Source organism: Monopterus albus, unplaced genomic scaffold (genome assembly GCF_001952655.1).
Source record: "Monopterus albus unplaced genomic scaffold, M_albus_1.0 scaffold115.1, whole genome shotgun sequence".
Classification (NCBI taxonomy): Eukaryota; Metazoa; Chordata; class Actinopteri; order Synbranchiformes; family Synbranchidae; genus Monopterus; species Monopterus albus.
In genome coordinates this window covers 35,646-52,076 of record NW_018127995.1, presented here as the reverse complement: position 1 = coordinate 52,076, position 16,431 = coordinate 35,646, and the positions used below count along the sequence as shown (strand labels likewise).

Genomic DNA, 16,431 nt, shown 5'->3' with positions numbered 1-16,431 from the left:
CTCCTCTGCAACCATCTCCTGCCCCAGCTGGATACACACATGTATGCGTTTACAGCTGCGCAGGTGACGAGTCAGTAAAGTTAAGTAATTGAAGATGTTTTTCCTGAACTGTGTGTCACTGTACTGGGAAACAGAGCGCGGCAGTTTACCTGAACCAGTCTGTCCAGCCAGACCTGGTTAGCCTGCATCTCCCTCTCAGCCGCCTCATGTCGCTTCAGCTTTCGGAGGATGTTGGTGGGGTCACGGTATGACTCGTCCTCAGCCACTTTAAACTTCTCCTCCATCCAGAACAGCAGCTCCTCTGCATCCCTCTGAAACTCCTGCAGCAGAGAACATCCAGAAAGGTAACAGGGGTGGTCTTCAACCACAAAACAAATGAACTCCACATACTGCTGCTGTGCTCCTGTGCATGATCAAATATTTCAGCACAGTTACCAAAATCAGATTCACTAAGCCTGTGTTCTCATCACTGCTGCAGTTTCCCTCCCGGTGCCTCAGACCTGATGTGTCCACAGCAGTGTCAACAGACCAGACCAGATGTCCTCAGATCAAATCTGGGCCGCCTGCATATGTGCTCCTAGATCCACGCACACAACCTGGTTGTTATTCTTGTGCGCACGTGGCTCACATTTCAGTTACATCTGTGGATGTGTGGCAGTTTGGGAGCTCAGCGGTGTTCACACCGGAGCTGGGTACGTGACACTGACACACGCAGACAGGAAGCAGCAACACAACAAGATCACAACTGACTGAAACATCAGAACTGAGGCCTGAGATGTGGACGCAGCCTTAGTCTGTCCCACTGGGACCATAAATATCAACATAACATACATGACATGACAGTTGTTATGATGACTAAAATGTGGATTCACAGATAAATAACCAAACAAAGAATTAAACAGTTACCCGGTTTTGTATAAATCTGGGTTATGGTGTGATGATATAGTACCTGGTATTTCCTGGAGGCCAGCAGCAGGTTCCTCCTCTGCATGCTGCTCTCTTTCAGCTTCCTGTTGGCCTTCTGGATGCTCCTTCTCCTCTCCTTGATGCTGAAACATAAGCTCAGCAGTTTTGAAACAGAATCACACACATACCACTTCTAGTTCGGTAGTCAACTTTGTTAAGGAGGATTCACACTGGAAATAACCAACCGCCTTCACCTTGGCACAGTTAAGCAGATTCCTGAAGCTGACAGGCTCTGACCTTCACCAAGGCAGAATGATTATGGATCAACTTTTAGTGGTGTCCTATAGTGCTGGTATCATCGCACTGTCTTAACAGTTTGACACCGTTCAGTCAAATTCCAAGCAAACTGTAACTACAGAAGGTTTTGTCCTACATGTGAACAGTTTCATCTGATGTAAATCACACAATGCACTGAACTTCTGTTAATTTCTGCCATATACCAGTTTACTGCAAAAAGCTATTTGTTTTTTAACACTTCTAAACAAAGGTCCATGTGCCCAGGTGCTAACATTCCTGTTCTCTTACTGTTTTGCAGCATAGTGTTGTTGGTTGATGAGCTCCTGGCTGCGCTGACTGAAATGATCGACTCGCTGGTCCAAAGCCTTCAGGAGACCCTCCAGCTCGTCCTGCCGGCCGAGCAGACTGTGCACACTGTCCACTGAATCCTGCATCAATAAACACAAATAGCTTATTAATGTGTGCAAAACACAGACTGCAGACTCTCTCTGTCCATAGCATGCGGCTCTGGCATCTGCAGTGTCTGTCCTTTAGTACAGTTCTGACGTTCTTGTACTCGAGTATTTCCTCTGCCATCTTATACTTCAACTACAATTCAGTAGGAAATACTGCACTTTTTACCCCACTATATTTATTTGAGTACTAGACCCACCTTTACAACCTACACAGATACCTTTAATACTATGATACTTTATGGTGATCTGAGAACTTTGTCCACCACTGGGTATCATGGTCAAGTGTGGCTTTTAAAAAACAGATCAGAGTGAAGCGTCCTCACCCCGACGTCATTCACCCTCAGTCGGGCTTCGTGTCCGGAAAGCGCCGCCTCGATCCGGTCTCCCTCCTGGTTCAGTCTTTGGAGCTCCAGCCCCTGCTCCAGATGCTTCTTCCTACTGGCCCACAGCTTTTCCAGCTTAGACCAATCAGCACTGAGCTTGTCCAGGGTTTGTTGGATGTCGACACCACCTGCCTTACCATTAGAGGAGCCCTGCTTGAGAGATTTGCCCAGTTTCTCCAGCTCCTTCAGCCTGAGAAAACACAGGGGTGTCATTTATACTGGAATTATTAATCTGTACTGTTACTAAGACCACTACCTTCATGCTAAATGTTAGCTATTTAAAATATAACGAATGCCAACCTGTTTACTGCATGCTGGGGCTGTTCCTCCTGCCGCCTCCTCCTCCTTACCTGTTCCTCTGCTCCTCCATCTCCAGCCAGAGCTCCTGGTGTTGCTCCAGCAGCGTGACGGCTGAGGCCACATCAGCGGCCGCCTCCTCCTGCAGGAGGCGCTCTTGCACCGAACCCGCCCAGTGCTGCAGCTCCTTGGCCTGCTGCTGGAAGCTCTGGAGCCTGCGGGCCTCTGCCAGGAGGTGCTGTCTGTCCGCAGCCTGACGCTTCACCTGGTCCAGGACAGAACGGGAGGACTATATGAAAGGGGGCTGATGTGATTGCTGACCGGAAGGCTGTCAAACTGTAGGTTCCTGCTCTGAAGATTCAGTGCATCAAATCCATGCATTTCGCTTTCAATTACATTCAATCTTCTAAGTGTCTACACTAGATTAGCTGTTCACCAAATTCTGCTCTCATAACCCAATTTTAGGCCAGATGACAGGAGATCTGTGAGATGGCTTACAGAGACAGAAACATGAAGTCAAACCTGTTTGAGCAGAGCCTCCAGACCCCGAACCTCCTCCATGATGGCTGCACTCTCTTCTGGACTGCAGTCCTGCTTCCTGTAACACAGCATATGAGACGCAGTAAAGCCTGCTCTGATGCTCCCAGTGTCTGTTCACCTCCACTGCTAAACATGAAAAATACCAAAGCAGACAGCTGAAAGTTTGTGTTAATATTTCAGCTTTGTCTTTTTCTCATTTGTTTTAGGTCTAAACCAGTGTTGAGAAAAACCTCACATCATACAGTGTAGCAGCTGATCGAGTATTTACAGTCCATGTTTCCTTAACTATTCTTTTTCTCCCTGCAGTTAATGGGTTTGACAACAAAAATGAACAGTGATAGTGTGGTTGTGACTAAGAAAGATCCTCAGCTACTCTTAATAGTCTTAAAAGTTTAGAAGAAAGAATCACTGCCATCAGATGATAAACTTCAACCTCCAACAGAGGCTATAATAGGAAATGTGAACATTTAGAAAGTTCTGGGTTCTGAAACATCTCCTTCTCAATACAACTAAATGATGCTACTAAGCTGTTTTATCTAAATCAGACCCGTACATCTTGGCAACACTCCTCAGGTAGGCGATCTTGCCCTCCAGGGTCTGGATGTCCCTGAGGGCCTGAGCCTGGTTCTTCTCCTCTGCCAGCAGGGTGAAGGAGCTGCAGCCCACGTCTACGGTGTCGAGCTGGGCCAGCTGATCCTGTAGCTGTGCTTTAGCCTCCTCACAACTCTGCAGGAAGGACTGCATGTCTGCTGTGCTCAGCAACTCCTGACCCTTCTCATCCTTCAGCTGCTGGATGCAGTCCCACCTGAGGACACAAGGAACAGGAGTCCAGACTCAGTTGGTGAAGTCTAACTCGAGACAGACTGGAACATCCTGGCTGTGTGGTGGTGGGGCTGTGTTGTACCTGTTAGAAACCTTCCTCTGTCTGGCCTGGATCTCTCTATGTCTACTGTGCCGACTCTTCACCAGCTCCTCAGCCATTTTCATTATGTCATCCAGCTGGCCACGTCCACTCGCCAACTCAGTCAGGAAGTTCTAAGACAGGAAGTCTCCACCATTACGCACTAAGTTTAACACTTTTTAATACCACAGAGAACAAATACCAGTCATACCAATCAAAGCAGAAAACTTTAATGGAAGACCACAAGGGTGAATACAGGTATTATTTCCCATTTTTCAGTATTCCAGGCAGTAACAACACTTCCTAGAGATATATTCATTACATTTACACAACATGGACCCAGACAAGCAGCAGAAGTGGATATATGGATTAACCAGATAAGATCATTATTATAGATACATTCTCATAAGGCTTTGCTAAAATCTTTGAGTGGATGATCTTGTAGCAGCAGTAGTGGCATGTTTGACTGAAACGCCACAGAAAATGATTAAACCTCTTCCTGCAGCTCAATCCACTGTCACAACCACCTCAGTGTTAGTTTGTTCCTTGTTTCCACTGTCCTCACACCGTCAGTGAGAGGGACAAAGATGCAAGAACAAGACACAAGTGAGGAAATGTGGGTACAATGAAAAACATTATGATGTAACCTGCATCTCCCCTTCTCCTGGGCAGACATGATCAGGCAGTGAGTCTGATAAATAGTGGGCCAGCTCTGCACTGAACAGACATGAGACTAAAATCCATCTAAACATAATGATTTGCTAGAACTAAACTGTGTTGAACCAGCTTTTGAAGTTGTGATGCTGGTAAAGTCTTCACCTCGTATTTGGCCTGCACCACTTCCAGGTTGCCGGCATCGGTGCTGAAGGTGTTCAGGACATTCTCTTTGTCCTCCATCCACGACTCAAACTCCTGGCAGCTGTTGTAGAATCGATGGAGACGCAGCATCTCCTCCAGGTTCCTCACCTTTGACTGACCAGACAGAAACAACAACAAACCAGTTTTTTCTTGTATAAATGCTGTCTGTAGCTTTAAATGTGTCCAGTTTCACCACCTTCCATTATTTTAATCTAAATTCAAACTCCATCATTATCAGATTTCCCATGCTGCCCCTCTCCACCTTGACCAGGCTGAACAGGGTGCTGTAGTCTTGGTCTAGTCCGGCCTGCGTGCTCTCCACAGTGTCTCTCTGGTACTGTGGGTCTGGCAGCAGTGCTGTTTGGATCTCACTTGTGTTGCGACGCATCGAGCGCCTGCGCCTCAGACGACTCAGCTTCCTGCTCTGGTTTTCTGGCACACCATTGGTGGAAACAGTGGGGGTGGGGGGAGGAGTCTGAGCAGAGTGAAAAAGACATTTATAAGCTGTGAGGTAATGAGAGGTACTGGTTACTGATAAATTATCTGATTTACATGTTAGTAATAATTAATCATACAGGTGCCGGTAGCAGGCTCAGGTAGGTTTTGGGGATGAGCTGCTGGTTTCCTCGGCTGTCTCTGGCCAGAACTCGGTCTCCATCCGGCTCAGTGCTGATGATGGTTACAATCTCGTTACGATCCCAAGGAAACTGACCTGAAAATCAGCCAGTGTTTGTATTTTCAAAATAACAATTTCAAATGACTTTTCCTGTGGGTCTTACAGGAGGCAACGCAGAGTTGGACGACAAATCAATCTATCAAATTACCAACAAACTATGAATTGCTTTTTAATCTACTGATTAGACATATTTTAAATATGTCTAAATCTGATAAGAGCTTCAACAAACCATGACATCTAAACACCCTCTATCCTTAGATGGCCAAGTCAGGGCACAAAAGATCACATACTAATGTATATAAAAATCTGTCCAGGTTTTTAATACTGAGGTAAATGCAACAAGTATTTTGCATTTAGCAGTAAAAACTAATCCTAAAATGTGTGTGCATATAGGAGGTTAAGCTAACTCTCTTATTTCTGAGTCACAACAAACAGAGTCTGAAAACTATAGAGTTGAGAGAAACTTCCAGTGTTTTAACAGACACCTGGATGGTTACTGTTCAGGTAAACAAAACCGCTGTTTATAAATGGCAGTTATTTCCCATCATGCTCTTCTAGGAGGGGCACCATGCAGACCTGCAGTACCTCTGCTGTATCTGAAGCGGACCTTGGCCTTGCTCTCCTCACTCTGAGGAGGGGTGCTCACAGAGCCCCTCCCAGCCTTGGCATCTGGTGAAGATGTCCCTGGTCCTGAGTCCTGCTGCTCCTCTCCAGACGAGTCACTGTGCTGGATCATTCTGGTCTCCTGAGGCTCCTGGTAAGTCTATAGATGCAGACACACACAAGGTTTTGTTTATACCTCACTGAGATATTCTCATTAGTCACCATTTACAGCCTGCAGCCATGGGCAGACAGCTGCGCACACACACACACACACACACACACACACAGGAAGTTTAAAGTCTGTACTCACAGTGAGCGCTGTTAGCTGTGCTGCACTCCTCGCCTGCTCTGACAGTCTCTTGATCTCAGAGGCGTAGGCTGCCATCTCTTTCTCCAACCGCAGGTGGCGCTGCAGCAGAGCCGCCGTGCTCGACTCATCCTTCCCATGATCCTCACTGGTCAGCAGTGGTTTCCTGTCGCCCAGCCAGGAGTTTGCCTCTGCCACATCTGCAAAATACTGCACAGACAAAAAGCAGTTCCCTAATCTTTCTCAAACACCTGGATCCCCATAAGTCACAGCCACACTCAGTAACTGAGTTATATAATAATATACAAGTACAGGAAGGAGCCAACACAGAAAACAACATTTGCTAGCAGAAAGAGGGATACTGTTTTTCTCTTCATCGCCTATAAATCCCTTTGTTCTGTCTGTTTGATGGCGGCTCGTTACTCACCTGCTTGATGGCAGCAGCAGCCTCCAGCCTGTCACGGTGTCCGGTCACCTCGGTGGTCAGGTGGCTCCACTGCTTCTTTAAAGTCCTGATCCACTTCTGGATGGCTTTCTGGTTGGCCTGGTTCTGTTTGGACAGCAGATCCTGACCACGACTCAGGACACCCTGGTACAGAGACTCCTGGGCCTGGAGCTCCGACTCCAGCGCCTGATATAAGGCCATAAAATTACAAATGAATCATTAAAACTGTAAGCTTGTATGGTTTTTACACTTTGCTCCTTCCATTTAATAATGTGTACATGCATTTTTGAAATTTCAGAGGACAGCCTGGATTTAAAGCTGTTTTATTTGAACTGAACTCAGTTTAATGAAACTTCAGATTTGGCGTCATATAGAAACAAGACAAATTTAATCATTCAAGAAAAAACGGATTACTTTGAGGGCATAAATTTAGTAGTGTGGCTATAAATTACTAAATAATTCAGTATTTCATATTATAGTTATATTATTTACACAAATATAAATATATAAATAAGTCATAAAAGTTACACTTACCTTGTCATAATTTACATTTTTCTGTCATAATCTTCATTACTAATCAATTATTAATCTACTTTAACAGATGGTTTATTTAATATATCTACACTTATCTTTATCACAATTTATCCTATTTGAAATCATTTTAAATATTATAATATTTAATATAATGTGGTATTAATATAATTAAGATTAAACCATATAGTGCAAATTTGACCATAACATTTTTTCTTCAGTTTATCTTAACATATCTTTTCTGTGTGAATCAGTGTTTGCGACATTTCGGTTCACCTTGTGTTTGTGTTGGGCCAGCTGGATTTGGCTGAGGTCTCGTCCGAGTCCAGCCGTCTGCAGGGTCAGCCAGCGCTCATACAGCCAGGACTCCAGCTCCTCACAGTCATAGAAGAACTCAAACAACCTCAGCTGGGCCTCCAACTGTCTCCTCCTGAGAGAGGACAGGGGAAAACAAGAGAGCATGGGGGAGGAGGAGGAAAGGAAAGGAGGAAACTCAGAAAGATGAAACGGTAGAGGAGTAGAAAACAGAGACAAGGACATGAAGGAATGAAAGAGGGGTACAGGTGTCACATCTGTCTGTTGTGTAGTGAATGAGCTGCTAAATCAGAAACAGTGAAAGCAATAAAGGTGAAGACAGAAGAAAACCTGTTGCTGCTGAGGGACACCAGAGATTTGTACTGAGCGTCAAGAGCTCTCACTCTGCTCTGAATCTGTTGACCATCTCTCACTTTCCCCTGAGAGAGAGATAAGAGGAGATGAACAAACAACACCTAAGGACACCTTCTAAAACTCTGACAGTATGCTGATGTGGGCATGGATGACAATTCATGCCATACCTTCAGTGCTGTGCTGCTGATGGCAGTGATGGTTTCACCATGAGCTGAGATCCGAGCTTCCAGGAGATCCTGCTTCTGAAGGAGAGACTCCACCTCGGCCAGCTGCTTCCCCAGTTCACAAGAGCTGGCCTGGGACTGGAAACACAGAGGGTTTGAGAGGAAGGATGTGCTAATAGATCCAACTCTCATACAAAGCATATCAATTTACACAACCCACGAGCTCCTATAAACCGATCCAGCTGTCTATACTGACTGCCTGTCGCTGGCATATCACTTATGTTTTATGTGCACAGCCATGACCAAACGTATTATCAATGTTTCTGTGCAATCTCTCACCTGCAGTTCTTCTAGTTCCAGGAAGATGAGCTCAATGTCTCGAAGGACACTCAGAGTTTCAACTACATTTCTCAGCAGCACCCTCTGCTCTTGGAGCTGTTGCAGTAGGACCTTCCATCGATGGCTGATGTTCTCTTCTCTGAGGAACACAAACATGCAGCACATACACAAATATATATATATGTATATATACACACACACACCAAATGCCACCTGTGATATAATCAGCCACAGTTTCATCTCCATAAACATATAAACTGTATATATAAACACAAATTGTATCATAAGAGAGACTGACACAGCCTTTTTCTAAACAACAGGATGTTTGATTCATCATCTTCAGGAGGAACTCTGCTGTCTCGCTATAACATTAGAAACGACAAATCTGCAACTTCAGTTGTCTCATCTTCACCCTGAAACCTTCCAGTTGGGGGTCACTAAACCTTAGCCAGGTGCTACTTTAAGTTTCTGTCCAGTCTCACACCGCTGTACCTCCATGTGATCATTCAATCTTACACCTTCATTCCTCCTGCTTATGGAAGCGACAGGGTGTCATTATAAAATCTGATATTTTCCTCACCTCCTGATGACCTGCTCCTTGCTGTGATAGTTTCCCCTCTCGATGGTCTTGGCCATATCTCTGAGGGCGGTGAAGCGTGGATCTCTGGCCAGGACATCAGTGGCGAGGGCCTCTAAACGGCGACCGGCTGCCTGAGCCTCCTCCAGGGTGGACAGACTTCGGACGTCCTGTCTCCGGATCAGACGCACCGTGTCCTCCAGGTATCCCTCCCTCAGAGCTGCCTGAGAAAGCAAAGCAAATCAAAGACCTGCTGAATTCTGGATATAACACCCTGCCATCCATCCACCTCTGACACCAGCAACATGATTTGGACACAACCTGTAGGGCTGATGCATCTGACCATGATTTTGCCCCCACTGTCATTTGCTGTCACATAAAAAACCTAAAAACTATCTTCCTTTGGGCTCCAAACAAGTACCATGCATTATATTTGATTTTGTGCTATTTATAGCTTCTGCATCATTTGTACAACCAACAAATAAATCGTCAGTGAAGTCAAAAAGATCTACTGTGTCTCTTATAGTAAAAAAAGGTGGAGCGTTCACCTCACAGTCTTCTTCAGTCAAATGGAGCAAAGGTAAACTCAGCTAAAGCGAGTTTTTCTGTCACATATAAAGTTCTGTTTTTGTGGACAGGTGTATTTACCTTCCTGCCAAACTTCTGGGCGAGCTGCTCCAGGTTCTCCAGGCGAAGCAGCGCCTCCTGCAGAGCTCGTTCTCGCTCATGTTCTGCTCTCTCCAGCAAAACCCAACTTTTCTCTATGTCGCTGAGGGTTTTACCTTAGCATCCACAAACAGGAAGAAACACAGTGTTAGAAAATGCAGATAATGTATTAGCATGAAAGGTAGGATGACTCAAGAGTGTTTCTGTTCTTTTCTTGTGCGCACACAATACTTTTTATGACCCATTAATATCACACACTGACTTCCTGTGGCCACTAAATAGATCTGCTGTGAACAGGGACACCATACTTTATAAAAAAGTGGTTGTCCCCAGATACTGCCGACCTTTTATTAAACGTTAAAACTTTGTCAAGGAAATTTAAAAGCCATGCTTACTTGTTTCTTTGTAATATTTGATGTTCAGATAAAAGCTAAACCATTACAAAAGCATGCTTCAAATGTAAAACACACAAAAGGCAAAGCAATTACAAGTACCACACAACAAGCTTATGACTGTCTTACGTACCACACCACTAGTTTACAACTACATGTCAGATGTTAGGTTTACCAAACGTAAAGCTCACAAAAGGACCCACCGCTTTACTAGTGCGAGAGCAAAAAGACAACAAACAGATACTGTGACTAACTGCGTGTTGTATACAGTACCCTCTGGAGGATTATAAGGCCACTGGTTGTTGGCTGCCAGCTGAGTCTTCAGACTGAACAAATGAGCTTCAATCACCCCTCGCTCCTAAAGACAGAGACAGAGACACTGACTCCAGAAGCAGCAGTGTGGCTGGAGTGGTCGAAAGAGCAAATGACTCAAAGATTATGAAGCATTATAAGAAAAAAGAACCAGATAAAGCAAAAGAGGCTCTTCACCAACTTTGTGCTCCAGCAACAAAAAAAAAAAACAAAGTGAGAAAAATCACTTCGACAATGTTACATTAAACTTCCCACAAATGGAACGAGGCCTTCTGAACTTCAGCAGCTTGAATCCTACCGTGATGAGTTTAGCACAGAAAATTTTCATAGATAATTTTCTTTAGTTTTGCAGTTTTTGTGATTCATTAGTTGTTTTTAGTATCTAATATAATGTTGTATATTGGTAATAATGTAACATTTTGTGGGTCTTTTGTGTTGTACCATTTAAAGGCAGGACATTTGTGTATCTAGTTCTCCTTGGATAAATGACAAACACTCATCTTGTGGTGTATATGTCTTATTTTCCTTCTCAGACACACTCCTGAGCTGGAACATGTTAGAAAGCAGACTCCTGCTGTAAGTCACTTAGCATTGCTGAGTTATTTTTCATATTCTGAACAAGAAGCCCGAGAGGTGAATAAATGTTAATAACTGAACAGATGCAGCAGAGTGTAGGCTGACCTCTTGTGTCTGACCTGGTATTTGGGCGGTTTCTCCACAGTTCTGTAGGTCTTGAAAGCCGTCATCAGTGCCTGCATCTCCCTCAGGGAGTTTGGGAATCGTCTGTCGTTCAGCTGCACCACCTACAGACAGTCAGTCAACAACCAGTCAGTCCAACAGTAAGTTAGGGTTGCCTTTGTTTTCTCACTACTGTTAAAGTGCACTGTTGTTGGGTTTGTTACCTTGGCTTTGATCCAGTGAAGCAGATCTGAGACCATTCTCTCATACTGGACCTTCATGTCATCCAACTGCATCAGCATGCCAACGATCTGAGGAGATGCAGAGAGCAGTCTTATGATTAGTTTTCTTTGGAGAGGAACTGCCTGTGAGAACATTTAAAGGCTGAGTGTTGTTGCAGTACCGAGAGCAGCCTGCAGGTGGCTGTCAACGGCCTGGACAAAGTTGATGATGACCTACTGTGTGTGTATTCTGTGTTCTATCTTTATGAAGACAGAATCCAGCCTTAGACCCGAGAGTGAGGATGCTCTTGTGAAGTAGAGAACATTTTGTCCGCTGTTACTCCTTTACAAAGGACTGACAGAGGCTCGAGACTTGAAGTCAGGATTAAAGTTACAATTCATCTTGTGTGTGTGTTTGTAAGCCAAAAGGACGTCAGGGCAGAAGAAAGTTACTCCTACTACTGAAAATATTACTTACCTTTAGAAGTAGCAGGGGTACTACCACCCCCACTACTTCTAAGAACCTATTTATATTTCTGAGCTTTGCTGTAATAGTTTGTCAAAACTGTAATATTGACTCAGAGCTGCAACGATTAGCCAAATAATTGATCGTTCAATGAAAGGAAATCAGTAACTATTACAAAGATCAATTAATCGTTTCAGTCAGTGACAGACTGACAGTGGCTGAAGTTTCTCTAATGTGATGCCTTTCTTTGTCATATCTGACAATGATTGGAATATTTGGGGATTTTAAACTGTCAGTTAGATACAAGTGGCAGTCTGAACACATCCTCCTGGACTTTGGGAAATTTTAGCAGGCACATTTCACCGTTTTCTGACATTTTATAAACAAAGAAATGATTCAATAATTGAGAAAATAAGCAGCAGATTAATGATAATAAAAACATTCATTAAGTGCAGCCCCATATTGAGTCACCTGATAAAAACTCCTCGTCTGTTGCAGAGCTACATTACTCCAGTTTTCTTCAATGGCTCCCCCTTGATCAGTGGGAGGGAGCTAATAATGCAATGTTTTGTTTTCACAGCTGTAGTTTTCTCTTTTAAAAAATGAAAAACTATGCACAATAGCTACAATGTTATTATGGTTTGGTTTTTCTTCCGATATTAAAATTCCGGTTTCTCACTTGTTTTCTCAAATTAATTCCTTAAAGGTTTGGTGAATGAAATGTCACATTTGTCTGACAGTCCAAAACCCAAAGAAAAATGAATAGACGGCCATGAGCCCTTTCCATTAAGGGTCCTTAACCTGTAACCTGGAGTTTCCTATAGCCTGAACCTGTAAAATATAAACATACTCCTCAACACAGATTTAGCTTCAGTAACTCACACAGCTGAAGCACAGTTACTTCCTGTAGTAACAAAGACCTACAGCACAGAAATATTAGACTGAAAACCATCAATATATAGAACCAGAACACGAGATCGAAGCCTCTTAAATGGTTAAATAATTATCTGGCCTGTTGCCAATTCAGTTCTTGTTATACAGCTGTTTGATCAAGGGATTGTGCCAGCTCTACTCTATAGCTATCAGTAGTAATAACATGGTGTAATAAACACTGTGGTAGCAGTGTTGGGGTGCGGTTCAGTGCTGCCCCCGGTGGTGAGGCTTCAGACCTTAGCGAGTCTCTTCTGGATTGTCTGTTCCTGCTTCATCTTGGAGAAGTAGTGGTAGTACAGGGACACGTAGGTCATGATGGACTTCTCGTCCGGATGAGGCACCACAATGTCGTCAACCTCCAGCAGCTGCATGATCCCAAACTCCCGCTCGGCCAGAGAGAAGGCGTGCTCCAGGTTACGGCGGGGGTCGTCGCCATGGAGACGGCGGTAGTCAAAAAGGTCAGGCCTGGGTGGGAGAGAGAATGACTGAGACTGATGGAGGGATGGGTGAAACAAGAGTGTGTGTGTGTGTGTGTGTTACCGATGGGTGTGGATCAGGGCGTTGAAGGCGAGTCCGTCCCTCCAGCTGGAGGAGAAATCCTGCACGTCAACGCCATCGTAGCCCGACGTTTTCCTCTGACACCAGATCAGCAGAGCCTCCTTTGCCGAGCGGTGAGCCACACTGCCTCCACCGTCCACCTGAACCGGAGGAAAAAGGAAAGTAAGGCGAATGGAAATAAAAAAGAAAAAGAGATAAAAGGAAAGAAAAAGAAAATGTAGTGAAAATAGAAAAAATAAAGTACAAAGAAATTAAAATCAGGAGGAAAGAAAAAGGAAAATAGAGACAAAAGAAGGAAAAGACAAAAAGAGGTGAGAGGAAAGGGAAGAAGAAACGAGGAAAAAAGAAAAATGAAATGAAAGTAAGGAAAAGGAGGTTAAAGAAAGTAAGGAGCAAAGGGAAGCAGAAACAGGAAGATTAAAAGCACAGAAGACAGGTAAAAGGAAAAAGGGTGAGAGAATGGTAAATGGTCTTATACTTGTATAGCGCCTTTCTATCCTTTACAGCACACTCAAAGCACTTTCACATTATTCGGCCGTTCACCCATTCGCACTCCCAAGCACTCACTCATTCACACACCGGTGACATCACCGGGAGCAACTGGGGGTTCAGTGTCTTGCTCAAGGACACTTTGACATGTTGACTGGACAAGCCGGGAATCAAACCGCTAATCTTCCGGTTAGGAAATGACCCGCTCTATCTCCTGAGCCACAGCCGACCCCAAAGAAGAGGGAGGAAGGGTGAGAAGATGTTCAGTAAGAGAAGGAGAGGTCAACATGAAGTTGGTTTAGTACATTCTATATTCAAACTGAGTTCAGGTGGCATAAAATAAGAACAAAGAAAATGTTGAACTAAATTTTTCATGTTTACTCAGTTCAACTAAAACGACTGTAGGTTGTGGGTTCGATTCCCACCTCGTCCAGGTTAATCGGTCCAATCTGGAACCTGAGGATGATGATCCACAGCAGACCGAGGATCAGCGTCCGGTCCCCATCCACCACATTCTCTGGACCAATCAGATCCACCCGAATCTGACGGAGAAGACGGTGATTGATTGATGAGGAGAGAAAACCTGCTGCTCGTGGGTTTAAAATGCACAGACCTACAGTTTATGGAGCTGCTGCAAAAGGTGGCACATTCAATAAAACATCACATTTAGCAAAACAACATTTTTTGAAAACGCATTGTGCTTTGTTTTTGAGGCTTGGAATAAATGTGAGGTACATTTTAGGTCAGTTAGTTTGGTTCTGAGGGAGCTAAGGGACAGAGACGTGTACAGGGCGTCACCTTGGTTTTGAGGAACCTGATGGCGATGCTGTTGTTCTCCAGACAGTGGACTCTCAGCTTGCGTCGGCTGGGTGGAGGCAGCGTGTCTTTGGAGATGAGCTCCAGCAGGCGAATCAGAATGACTCCGGTCTTCAGCTCCGTGTAAACATCCGTCAGTTCCACACTATCCTGTGGGCGGGGTGGGGGGCAAGTTTAGGACTGACAGTAGATCTTTACTCTGTGGTGCCCAGTTATAATGACTCACATTTGAGGAACTGGAACAAATTAATTTCACTTTTTAGTGAAATAAAATAATTAGTGGATTATCAGCTGCAGGTTAATTTTAGTACACGTCAGTGGTGCAAAGTGTTCAGATACTGTATTTAAGTACAATATTAAGGAACTTTACTGAGGGTGACAATTATCCATTAGCTCACAAAACTATTAAGAGAAAAGTCAAAAAAATGTCAATATCTAAAAATGTCAGAATCAGTCGATCAGTCAGGTTCAGTACTTTGACTCCTGCTCAGTACATGAAGCTGATATGTCTGTGCTTAAACAGGAGTTTAAATGCAGGATGTGCAATTGAGTATATTTATATTAATGTGCTGGTATTTTATTTAGTAAAGGCTGTGACTCCCTCTGCTTATTGTACAGCGTGCAAGTAATTAAAGCTTTCTCAGCGTGCGAGGAAACATGTTTATGGCTCTGTTACTGGCAGGAAGTTCGAAAAGGCAAATTTTATCTCCATCATCCTGACAGTGCAGCTTTCCCCTGGAGTGTGCTACACACCGCCCAAGTCCAGCCCAGCTCAAGACATCCTGGTTATCTGCAGGTCAGGGCCCAGGCCACTTGACGTCTCAAAGGTAGACCAGCTAATCAGAGAAACTCCTGCAACTCACAGAGTGCTAGTCATAACTTGAGAGTCACAAGTGTTTGTTCCAGGAGGAGATTCCAGAGGATTTACAGCAGAGCCTCACTGGGAACATGTTGTCATACAACACCACACCCAGGTTTTAACTTCTACAACCACACAGGCTACAGTCTTTGTTATTCTGGTCCTCTAATTCAAGTTAAATTAAGCCCAGCAGACCTTCATCCATCAGGCTCTGATCACTTGTTAGACTCCACTTCCCCATTCTCTCCTTCTTCTTTTCCAGTGTGAGGATATGCTCCTCTTTTTTATTTTACAGCACATCAGTCATATCCACAAAGCTCTGTCTGACAAACAGTCCAACAGCCACAAATGTTCACTTTACTGTGATTAAACCAAGAAGTAACAGGTAGTCGGATCATTTACTCCAGAAACAAGACGGATCAAAAACAACTCCACAACAAGTCATTTATTTGCTTCATTTACCAAACAAATATTCTCCGGTTGCAGCTCCGCTGTGATGATTTACATTATTCATTACTGCAGAGGTAGATGTAACTACACTACTGTTGATTAATCAAAATCTGAATTTCAAAAGGAAATGAAATTAAAGCTGTCAGATTCAGTGACAGATTTAGGTATGACCATATATATCTCATGCATCAAATTTAAAATCTAAATACTTAAAGGACAGGTTTTGCTGAATGACTAGTGATTAATCAGTTAATTGAAAAAAATTAATCCACAACTATTTTGATAATCAAATAATCATTTCAGACCTTTTTCAAATAATCATATTTTTTGAAAGTCTGGTTTTACTGTAGCTTCTTAAATGTGAGAATCTCAGCTTCTAAATATTTGGGGGAGGGGGACTGCTACTGGAACAAAATGAAAGGTTATCATTATTATTATTAGGTATCAAACATTAATCAAGTGATGGAGAAAACAAATGGCAGATTAAATGATTGCTAGCTGTAGCAGTATTACATTTAAGAGGCAGGTGGACCAGTTAGCATGTTTAATACGCTAGCTTACTAGCATCAGAGGCTATAAGCTGCAGTACTGTTAACTTAACCCTAGAGCCAAGCGTTTAGGATCACAATCTATAGAAATGTTA

The 16,431-nt window shown here is 43.7% G+C and overlaps 1 protein-coding gene across 1 annotated transcript in view; it reads right to left on the bottom strand.

Moving 5' to 3' along the window:
- Positions 1 to 16,431, bottom strand: part of sptbn5 (spectrin, beta, non-erythrocytic 5) — a 55,987-nt gene that overhangs the window by 35,032 nt on the left and 4,524 nt on the right. The window contains exons 3-30 of the mRNA XM_020611531.1: positions 14,462 to 14,629; positions 14,089 to 14,205; positions 13,157 to 13,314; positions 12,853 to 13,081; positions 11,221 to 11,307; positions 11,014 to 11,121; positions 10,280 to 10,364; positions 9,597 to 9,730; positions 8,952 to 9,172; positions 8,372 to 8,510; positions 8,036 to 8,170; positions 7,845 to 7,933; positions 7,476 to 7,629; positions 6,651 to 6,854; positions 6,227 to 6,433; positions 5,899 to 6,076; positions 5,213 to 5,349; positions 4,900 to 5,112; positions 4,599 to 4,751; positions 3,783 to 3,913; positions 3,432 to 3,683; positions 2,861 to 2,936; positions 2,392 to 2,603; positions 1,982 to 2,231; positions 1,492 to 1,631; positions 950 to 1,049; positions 150 to 320; positions 2 to 27 (exon numbers count right to left, since the gene is read on the bottom strand). Of these exons, the coding sequence (XP_020467187.1) occupies positions 2 to 27; positions 150 to 320; positions 950 to 1,049; positions 1,492 to 1,631; positions 1,982 to 2,231; positions 2,392 to 2,603; positions 2,861 to 2,936; positions 3,432 to 3,683; positions 3,783 to 3,913; positions 4,599 to 4,751; positions 4,900 to 5,112; positions 5,213 to 5,349; positions 5,899 to 6,076; positions 6,227 to 6,433; positions 6,651 to 6,854; positions 7,476 to 7,629; positions 7,845 to 7,933; positions 8,036 to 8,170; positions 8,372 to 8,510; positions 8,952 to 9,172; positions 9,597 to 9,730; positions 10,280 to 10,364; positions 11,014 to 11,121; positions 11,221 to 11,307; positions 12,853 to 13,081; positions 13,157 to 13,314; positions 14,089 to 14,205; positions 14,462 to 14,629 (4,274 nt within the window). The remainder of the gene's footprint in view (position 1; positions 28 to 149; positions 321 to 949; positions 1,050 to 1,491; positions 1,632 to 1,981; positions 2,232 to 2,391; positions 2,604 to 2,860; positions 2,937 to 3,431; positions 3,684 to 3,782; positions 3,914 to 4,598; positions 4,752 to 4,899; positions 5,113 to 5,212; positions 5,350 to 5,898; positions 6,077 to 6,226; positions 6,434 to 6,650; positions 6,855 to 7,475; positions 7,630 to 7,844; positions 7,934 to 8,035; positions 8,171 to 8,371; positions 8,511 to 8,951; positions 9,173 to 9,596; positions 9,731 to 10,279; positions 10,365 to 11,013; positions 11,122 to 11,220; positions 11,308 to 12,852; positions 13,082 to 13,156; positions 13,315 to 14,088; positions 14,206 to 14,461; positions 14,630 to 16,431) is intronic.